Source organism: Botrytis byssoidea (genome assembly GCF_014898295.1).
Source record: "Botrytis byssoidea strain MUCL 94 chromosome Unknown BBYS_003, whole genome shotgun sequence".
NCBI classification, from domain to species: Eukaryota; Fungi; Ascomycota; class Leotiomycetes; order Helotiales; family Sclerotiniaceae; genus Botrytis; species Botrytis byssoidea.
In genome coordinates this window covers 867,568-877,907 of record NW_024065844.1, presented here as the reverse complement: position 1 = coordinate 877,907, position 10,340 = coordinate 867,568, and the positions used below count along the sequence as shown (strand labels likewise).

The 10,340-nt window shown below is 42.7% G+C and overlaps 1 protein-coding gene across 1 annotated transcript; it reads right to left on the bottom strand.

The window, feature by feature from the left end:
* Nucleotides 1-9,059: 9,059 nt before the first annotated feature.
* EAE97_001717 (uncharacterized protein) lies at nt 9,060-10,218 on the bottom strand (the record flags this gene model as incomplete). The annotated part of the gene is made up of 3 exons (XM_038872228.1): nt 9,060-9,157; nt 9,256-9,374; nt 9,443-10,218. The coding sequence occupies 3 exons, from the start codon at nt 10,216-10,218 to the stop codon at nt 9,060-9,062; spliced, it is 993 nt and encodes a 330-aa protein (XP_038736786.1).
* Between the last annotated feature and the right edge of the window lie 122 nt (nt 10,219-10,340).

Genomic DNA, 10,340 nt, shown 5'->3' with positions numbered 1-10,340 from the left:
GTACACCAATTTTCCCGTCGTGCGTCGCTCTTGCTTCATCCTGTACAGCATTCGGAGAATGGGAAAAGATCTGGGCATGACCATCGGACTCGAGAAAATATGCAGCCTGTAGTTACAAGACCAGGGCCATGTATGTCAGTATCGATTGCGATGATCTGGGATGTTTTCTGTCATATTTGGGAATTGTCGTATAAGTATGAGTATGAGTATGATCATACGTATACTCTAGATTCTGTCATTTCCCAAGCGCTTCTTGAACGAATAAAAAACATAGGTGGCGCCCTCGAATATTGTTTTCTTGGGATAATACCAAGACAATTTGGGTAGTTGTCAAAGACATGTGTGGTGAGTGACAAAAGAAAACATCCGAGATACTTGAAGCTTGTACTTCATTAGGATAGTGTCGTGTTCGTGTTCATTTTCGATGTTCATCGATCGTATCATTATACTTATCACCATCGTTATATTTCCTTCTTTTTTTACTCGCATTCACGGTACTTGTGTTGAGTTACTATAAGTATTTGTATTTGTTCCTGTCTAGCAACGCTTGACAAGGAACTTACCCACCTAGGTAAGTAGTTAGGTATTTATGGTCTAAAACATAGGTATACAATACAAAACAATACATCTTAGTCAGGACTCAAAAATCTCAAATCTAAGAAGATAAAAATATTCCCTCGAGACAAAAAAGAAAAGAAAAGAAAAGAAAAGGACCAATCTGGAATTTTGGGATGCACTGACCAGGGGTCTAATTGATTGGCGTCTTTAAGCTTCGGGGACCACCCACATTGATCCTCGTTTCCATGTAAGCTTGTTTTTTATGGCTTACTCACTACTGGGATTAGGGTAGGGGGAGGGGGAGGGGAGAAGGGTTGGAGGCCATGGTGTTTGAAAGAGCAAAGTAAAATGGAAACGGGTTTGGATGTGGATTTGGTTATGGGTTTGGATCTCATTAGACGATAGGATTCCTGAATAATGAGTAGTCATCAAGCTGATGATGAGTATTTTCTAAATTTTGGGGTCAGACATTGTGGTAATCCTCTAAGTGTAGATCGTCGCTGCTACGTATTTTAGTATCTGACTTGATATCTATCTATGGTGACTTGATGACATACATCCTATTCTTATCCATTTCTTTGATCTAACTCAACAACGACAAAACATCCTTCTCTCCAAATCAATGAACAAAATCGCCTTTTCCCTTCTCCATATCTCCTGAAAGTACTCAGATGACCTTTACATGATCAGGCAGCATTTAATGATCCTGAAATACATTTCAGCTGCTGTTCTGTCGAACATCCATATACCCATCAACCAAGTCTATCGAAAAGACTTGGCATACCGAGTAAACACAAATAAATAACCCTGAAACTGTTATACTATCCCACAATCTAATTCGTGATTTTGAACTTCAGCTCTACCCGCTAGACATACTCTTTCAGACGAGGAAATCTGAGCTTAGCGAGAGCACGTAAAGATGCTACATCGTAGACAACTCCAAAAATACAAAATAATGGATATACAGGATCGGTGTTCAGCGATGTTCGCTCGGTGACCTTTGAAATGTTTCATTGGCTGAATCGTTTATTTTGCCTGATTGGGGTTTGGTGAGTTTGTGATGCGATAGATGGGGGTCTAGACCGCGTGTTTGAATCTGTGTTCAAAATGTTTACAACTCGATTTCGATACTATCTTACATGAGTCTGAGCTTCGATGTGATATGAGAATGAGATCTTTTACTTTGTAGATGTTCACATACCTTGGTTGATTGGAATAGGAAAAGAGAAGCATGTAATTATGTGAAGTATGTATATGAGTACTGTGTGAGGTGTGAGCACGGAAAAGACCGAAGTGTCCTTATTTATGAAGGTGCAGTACGGTGCCAATCAAGTGGAAATGGTACCCTGCCCAAGTAAAGGTGTACACACCAACTCGCAAGAAAATCCATACAAGGCAGGTACCACAGTAACCCCCTCCAAAATACCAATAAGGCTATTCTCATCAAGAGAAGATAGATTTGTGGAATTCTCCAATGGTTCTTGGGTTCTTCTGTACCACATTTTGAAGCACAGTACCTGAATATCTACAACACTGGTATACGCCCAGTATTCTCCATCACTCGCATGTGCACATATGAGTTGGGTAGTATTTCTCGCTATCCACTTCCACAATCATCATCCGACGGTAGAGGCGACCGACCGGACGATCGATAGGATGTAATAGTATGGGGGCTTCAGGTTTAATTTTGGGGTACGGTCGCTACACATCGCGGCTTACGGCTCATCCCTATCATTACCCTTACAGTGGTTCCAACAGGCACAGTGGTCGTTCAATTCCGGGGTGAATGAAGGGGTAAATGAGAAAGCTAAGTAAAATCCAGTATTGATCATCCTACCTTATTAATCCTAGAGCGAACAAGCATACATTCTCATCTTACTAGGAATAGAAAAACGGGAAATCTCCAATTTGGACGGGAGTTACCATTTGACCGTTGGATACTTCTCTTTGCTCTTCCTTCGTCTCATTCTTTTGGTAGGGACTCACGATGTAAGTAAGTACTGAAGTATCAAAACAGTAAGACGGCTTTGGCTTTCTCCATTTGAACCGGAATCATACCCTGGAATACTGATGCCTAACGTAAAAGCGCAGGAGGGGGAAACTTCCCGTTTCCTCGTATCACCAACATTCTCGAGATTCGAGGTAATCAATGCCTGAATTGATCCGATTGATCGACTCTACGTGCATTATATCCCACTCCCGATTATCACTTCTTTTTGCTTGGGGAGGGGAAATGCCAATAAAATCAATTCCTGGAGCAAATGATGCTATCGATGAACAGTAATAAATTTCTACTGAATGACTAAATACCAATAGGAGGATGATACGAGTAGGATGATTAATTGCCATTTCCCTTATTCTGATGATCGTACATCAATACTTACTAACCCTATCTTAATCCTACTCGGAGCGAAAATCCTTTGACCATACCTATCTAGCTACTATAGATCCGCTATAATATACAACGTCGACATCCCTAGGAATTTTCAGCTTACATTCGTAACTGCAACACGCTTCTCCTATACACATTCGGTACCCGGCTGTTGCATTGCAGGTTCTCACTGCATGCTTTACATACTCTATGTATGCATGGTAGATAGAAGGGTCTGATGGAGACATAAGCGATGCCATTCATCATGCTTTCTCTCAGCAGCCCTTCCCAGCAAAGCGGGTGTGGCAGATGTGGTTTTTGAATTTTCCCACATCTGGTGGCTTTCCACCTTTTCTATCGATGGCTTTTCTACAGATACTCTAAATTATACCCATGGACCTTCCAGAAGATTGACAAGGAAAAAATCGTGGGAGTGCCCGTCATGTACCACTGCATTTCGGAATCCTGCTGAATACATTACAATTAACCTCCTTCAGGATGGTTTGTTGCGAGTGTCTGCTTACACCACCCTTCAAACTTTGAGCTCCGAAGACTTACATGAATCTCGTCTATGATTCCCTGCTAGTGCTGCAGACTTTTTCGACATTACTTGAGGAGCCGCGTACATTTCCCTATAAAAATAAACAAGAACAGGTCTTGGCACTAGACTCCAAATGATTTGCTAACTACAGGTTAGGATTCACACGATGGTAGTACAAGATTGGGGATTTTTTCTGACACCGTAGAATCGCTTTGATGGCAAGATGTCATAGATGGATCCTGGAATGCCATGTGTACTGAATGTCTATGGCTTCTAGGCTGCAATCTTGTGGATATATCCGGGGCAAATAAGCCTAGATGCAGATGGAGGGGTCTAATTACATACCGCTTTTCTTCGCCCCCAATAATCTCCTTCAATATAAGACTTGTGTCGGTTGATTTATTTGGCATCTTTAGTCTTTAGCACAAATTTTTGATTTGCTTGGTTACCTAATTAGGGCGTCGAATACATCGGAGATTATTGAAGAATTTACTAGAAATAGATACATTTCCTAAGTAGATTGGACACAGAATATAGCCGCTGCGTTGGTTACAAAGGTACCTGGTACTTATGAAATGACATTTGCGGCTGCAAATAGTATTGGACTGGTACCACTGAACTAGTTCTGAACTTGTGAATTAGGTGATTAGTTTACCTATGTAATCAATATCCCGATGTTACTGTCACACTCTTTCGCTGAAGCATACCTTTGTACGCCTTCAGCGTGAAAGAAGGAAGGGGGAGCGAAAGCGAGAAGGAAAGCCACCATTCACTGGCATGTCAATGTAGAGAAACCCACGTTCTTGGTACGGATGGAAATCATGAGATGAATTGGATTGACAGCTTCATTGCGGGGGAAAAGCTGAAAGGACGAGACACTGACAGATGCACATGGTCACTGTGACACTTCAAGGTTCATCGTTGCTGTATTCTATGTTTCCGAAATCATACTACGCTTCTATTTCAATATGTTCAAGATACGCTAGCAGTGTCTTGTAAAATCATGAAATCCATCCTATGACACTGTGCCAACATGAAGTAGCACATTCCAAATGGGTCATGCATTCAAAGGAAAATGCCGGTCTCATATTTCAAATGGAACACCAAAAGTCAGCCGCACCGTGTATACTTGCAGAGAGCGGTGGGAAGCCTTCCGGAACACCTGACAGTGGTGGGATGGGCTGGTAACGGTGAAGTATACCTGATGGTGGGTGTAATATGCTACTTGCTTCAAGGAGAAATCGAAAATTGAAATCTTCATCCGACATGATTCCAAGACTCCAACTCATTCACTCCTTACTATTGATTAGAATTGGGAATTTGGTTTGAAAGCGCAGGTGCAAAGTCCACACGTCTGGGCTTGCTACTTAACGGGCCCCGTGAGTTTGACGGGTGGAATGATCATGCATCCCTTCATGAAACGCCCTGTGACATATAGGATGGCCTCGAATTTGTGGCTACACAATTCTTTGAATGCCTACTAGAGAATATGCGGAAACTTGTCGATGATATTACGCCAGACCAGTTCAGTGATTGAACCCAGAATAGTAGGGTGGGAGATGCGACAAACCATTTCTTTCAACGGATCGACTTGTGATCCTGCTAGCAGCTACCTGAAGGGGAGAATTGGAATGCAATCAATGTGCCCATTGAGCCGCAGGTTGCTTATTCTCGTGTAATTAAATTTGATATTGCTCATACGGCAAGTGAGCTCAAAACAACCATTCCAGCACTCGAGACTAACAATTTGCAAGGAAGATGTCAACACTTGTTATTCTGGTTATGCCGAAAAGACACTCGGTTGAAGAATTTTTCGACGTTTTCCAAATATTCAATGATGCCATCGATCACATCACGCTACGCATCCATTCCTCAGCTCGGACTGTCTGCCGCTTCATAGTGAAGGGTTTTCCTTTCGGCCACGCTACCTCAATACCTACCGAAACCGCCAGACAAGACTGGAATAGACAGTGCGGAAACTACCGCTTCGACCAGATTGTCGGAACGTGAGAGGGGATTCTTGCCATTGATTGGTCACTGGGAACGACAAACGGAAAATTCCCATATGTTTGAAATAAGTGTATTTGTTGGTCAGTATCCAAGCGCTTCTTGACGTGCCAAACTGTCATGCTAACACGGAAGTTTCGGAATCGTATCATCATGCTCAACTAGCAGCTTTCATCAAGTATCGAAGAATTATCAACAAGACCGATACTGACTCCCAAAACGATATATCTCCGAACCGTTTTGCTGCAAAGCATGGAACGATCCGGTCTAGATATGTCACATACCATCCACCCATGTGATTTCACCTCGACTCCCCCAGTCAGCTTGCCTCGTGTCTTCAACAATCCACCAGTCTGGTACTCATACTATTGACTAGCACAGGAACAAAAAGCCTATTAACCGGTAGATGGCTGTTTTTGGCATTAGAAGGCTTTCGGCGTGGCCGCTAGCTAGGAAGGATATAGTATTAAGCATGCATCAACTTGTCATTACCCCAATATTTCCCACCCACGTCCACTTTCTTCACTTGGAAATTCTGCTATGTCCCTGCACTGCCTGTGCGGTGTCTATATGCACGCTTGTGAGTATTTGCACTTAGTCTCGCGATAGCGTTGCCAACTAAAGTCAAACGAAAACGCCGAACACACCAGAAAACCCCCGAACAAGACACAATCTGGAGAAAGCCCGAGCTTACTAGTGTAGGCTGTCGCTCCCCTTTTCCTCACTATTTACCTGGTATTTAGTATTTACACTTTCGAAACTAAATTTCATGCATGCACCGTGCGGATAGTCCGAGTCTAGATCTCAGTAGATCCATCGGCAGCTCTGATTCAGCGTCGGGACTTCGCCTCCCCTGGTCACTTGTGCATGGATTTTCCTCACAAATCCATTGTCAACGTGGTGAGATCTAGATCATCGAACCACCAGGTTGGATTTGTATCCATCTTCTTTTTTTCTTCTTATTACGGTCGCCTCCGGAGCTAGCGTCGTTATCAATCAACATTTCAGTGCCTGCACTTGAACAGTCGGTGGTAAAGTCTCAAGCTAGATAGACTTAACATATCTAGGTAATCCCAGTCGAAGCTAAATGCCCAAAAGTATTTGAATTGACAAGCGCGCACCGCGTGGTGCGTGAATTTTAGGGTTAACCTACCTATTAGTGTTCTTGTTTCTAGTACATGACGGCCGATGGGAAGAGTCTGAACGCACGCACATACGCTAACCGTAGCCAGACTGCTGGGAACTGATATACATATCTAGGTAGCGTGTCACTGGGCAGTCTGAGGCTGTGCAATCAATAGTCACTCGTGAGGGGAATACTTTGTCGCTATTTGTCCCCGATACGAGATGATAAGCAATGATTACTAATTGTTCAACAATTGAATTTCTTGTTTTGTCATTTGTATATAGTTAACTTAAGCGTCGTTCTAGTATCATTCAAATGTATGGAAGAAAAATTAGGGTGCGGATGCGGATGGGCTGTGAACATTGTGCGTTCAAACTGGAGTCGTTGTTCTCACTCCAAGATACTCACTCAGTTCAATGGTTCGGTGTTTCGATGGACTTGAAGAAAGTAAAATTGTTCGATTGATGTTGTTGTATTCCTTCCTTCCTGTCTCCCTAAACAGATTTTAAAAGTATTGAACAGATTGATATTAATTTGTTTTGCTGCATTTCCATTCCATCTCTGCCTCCTATTATACTGACCTGTAACTTTCATTATTTGACATCGATTCCATTTTCTCTTCATTCTCGCCTCAATCCTCGAGCTATTCTCACACCCCAAGCATCACCTAATAACAAGAAAGTGGGCATGCAGAAGAAGCTAATGTCACACCCACAGAAATATATCTACACCCCATCACATCCTGAATCGATCTTTATCATCTTCAGGCTCATCAAATTCACAAAGTCTTCTTGAAGGAATTGCAGCACTGAATGATTTATATCAATAGCAATCAATTTAGCGCTGAGCTGCCAATATCGATCAGATCCACACAGTTCTCATCATTTCTTTCAAATCGCATTCCTGACTTCTGTTTGAAAATGATATTTTTATGAATGCGCGACGGATTTCTTTTCTTATTTAGCACTGTCTGGATGTCCACCAGTAGGTGTACGGATTGACGGGACACTACAAAAATTGACTTGTAAATATTCCCTGCTGCATCGATTCAAATATCTTGAGAGTTGTTACAATCATTCATTAAACTTGAAACAATCAAATCATAAGTTTTGATATCAAACAATCGAAGAAGGAATTTATTGTCTTAGAAATGGCACTTTAAGATCTCTCTCTCTCTCTCTCTCAACATCTTGGACTTCTCCGCCCGCTTGAAGGTTATACAATGAAGAGCCTTCTCAGGTCGAGTATAGGAACAAGCAAGATTCTGTTCTGTTTTAAAGCCGAGGTGACTTTAATCATAATCATCGAATCTGGGTGCTTTGAGGTTCCGGAATTTCAGTCAACCATATAAGAAAGGAGTTCGGAGCAAGTAGGCATCAAAAAGTTACATATCTTTCGATAAAGAACTAGAATATACCAGATGCAATGTGAAGATTTGGTGACTATGAGATCGAGGGCTCGTTTGTGTTTCACAAAAAGATTGTCGGGGAAAGTTCCGCGAGTCTCTCTTTACAGGACATCCGGCAATCATGGCCCGACTATGTATATCCTTCTAGGTCTTTGTCGAAGAGCTACTAGGCAACTACTTCTTGCAGGAATGTTAAGATGCTCAGTAGAGGGATGAATGCTTTTTGACCTCGATTGCGGAGAAACTCATCATTTTCAAAAGTCCTGGGATCGATAGTCACCATGTAGCACGCCTCACAACCATATTCCAATCAAAAGTGTGCATGTAAATACTCACACTTTGTATTATCCATCTTGCTTCAACTATCGACCGTCTTTTAGACTCGGATTCCTGCACTTTCTGCGCGGGGTAGGTTGTGTCTAGCTTCTGGATGGTGGGATTGGAATGGTCAAGATCCTACAAGTGCAGTTGGTAGAAAACAATAGGATATCAAACCCTTCTTATTTTGTATCGTTTCTCGGCACTAAACGGAAAGAAGGGAGCGAGAGGGAAGTGACGATGAAATTCGGTATGTTTCGCTTGTCGAAGTATGATTAACATTCGAGGTAATTGTCGTTACTTGATGTATAGACTGTCTTGAGGTTTTACAACAGGAAAGTTTACGAAATCACGCCTGGACTTTTGGAGAGGTCAAATATGGCGATTGAATGATTACTTTGTAAGGAGACATTTAATGAAGCACAAATGGGGGAAATACTGGTGCTCGGCCAATGAGCCTATCTGGCATTAGAAGGAAATAGTTGTTTGTGAAAAAAAATTCTTTATCTATCAATCTCATCCTCCATATAGGCTGAATCTTGAACGATGCCGAAATACAGATTCGTTGAATCCTTCCCATTCTCAAAGGGACTTCCAAGTTATATCCATCTATCCTACACAACACAAATTTTATCTTCATCTAAACCCGAAAAGTCAAGAAGTATATCTCATCCATTTCATTCCGTCCCATTTAGTCGCACAATTATGGGTTCCCTTTCACCAAGTCAATTCAAGATATCCGATCTGTAGTAGCCAATTTATATTCCGGACACCATTCATCCAAGCTCATCATGTGTTGCTGAATGTATCTTGTAGGTTGATGGAGGCCTGTTTGGCTCGAGTATTAGTTTCTACACTTGTTCTCATATCCAAAAGAGAAGAAATAGAGAAAACAAAAAGCGAAAGAAGAAAAGGGGGATCAGTACCTAGAGGATGAGGATGATCAATTGTCTCCACTGCGAATGTTCTTGCAATCTCCATACTAGGTAAATTAATTCCATCCTCAATACCCTCCTCAATCTCTCGATCTTGTAAATCCTTGAACCTAAGACCATCACACATTTATTAGCACCATAAAGATCATCTCTCCAGTCCAACACCACCAAAATTCACCTAGCGTAAAACCACTGATCCTCCGCCGGATGCGGATCATCACTATACTTCCACTCATCCAACACCCTCAAGATAGTCTTCCTACTCCTCATACTCAAGCCGCCATTATATCCCTGCCCGAACTTTGGTTCGATAGGCGCACCAATCAAATCATACTCCATAAAATCATCTACACTCCTCGCGGCATTCGCACACAACATGCTATCCGACTGAAACAGCAGAATGTGTTCGGCGGGCGCCAGATCCTCCCACAGCCAGCGCGTCGTCAGAAACGCAGACACGGAATCCCAGTTGTAGAACCAGGTGCCGGCCGCAAGCGAGCGCACGATGATGCGGCCCGCGTGCTGGTGACGGAGCAGCGCGGCTGAGGTGGAGAAGGATCCGAAGTTCTCCGCGGACGTGTAGATGATGAGCGGCCAGGTCGGTCCGAGGACGGCGCTGAAATGGAGAATGAGAGGAATGATGTTGCCGGAGCGTCGGGTCTCGATTATCACGGCTACCTTGTTGCTGCTTGTTAGATTTGCGGTAGGGGGCTGGGGCTTTGCTTCGAGATCTTCTGATGAGAGTGTTGGTGTGAGATCGTGGTGAGCTACATGAGTTGAGTTATCGGTCCCAAAGCTGACACTCCATGAATTTCCATCATTTCTCGAGTGCTCGATTGCAGTTCGTACAAACAAGATGAAAATCGTGAGATAGATGACTGGAAAGAGCAGTTTTCGAGGTTTGGCCTTGAGGAAGTTTTCTTTGGCCGTGCTGATGTTGTAGTTACCCAACATAGCTATCCCGAAGTATGTAAATGGAGATAAAAGATCTAAGCAGTTCCTGAGATTCGTAAATGTATAAATCAAAATTTATTTCCCCTATACTAGGGATGATGTGCTTGAAATACGCCATGCCG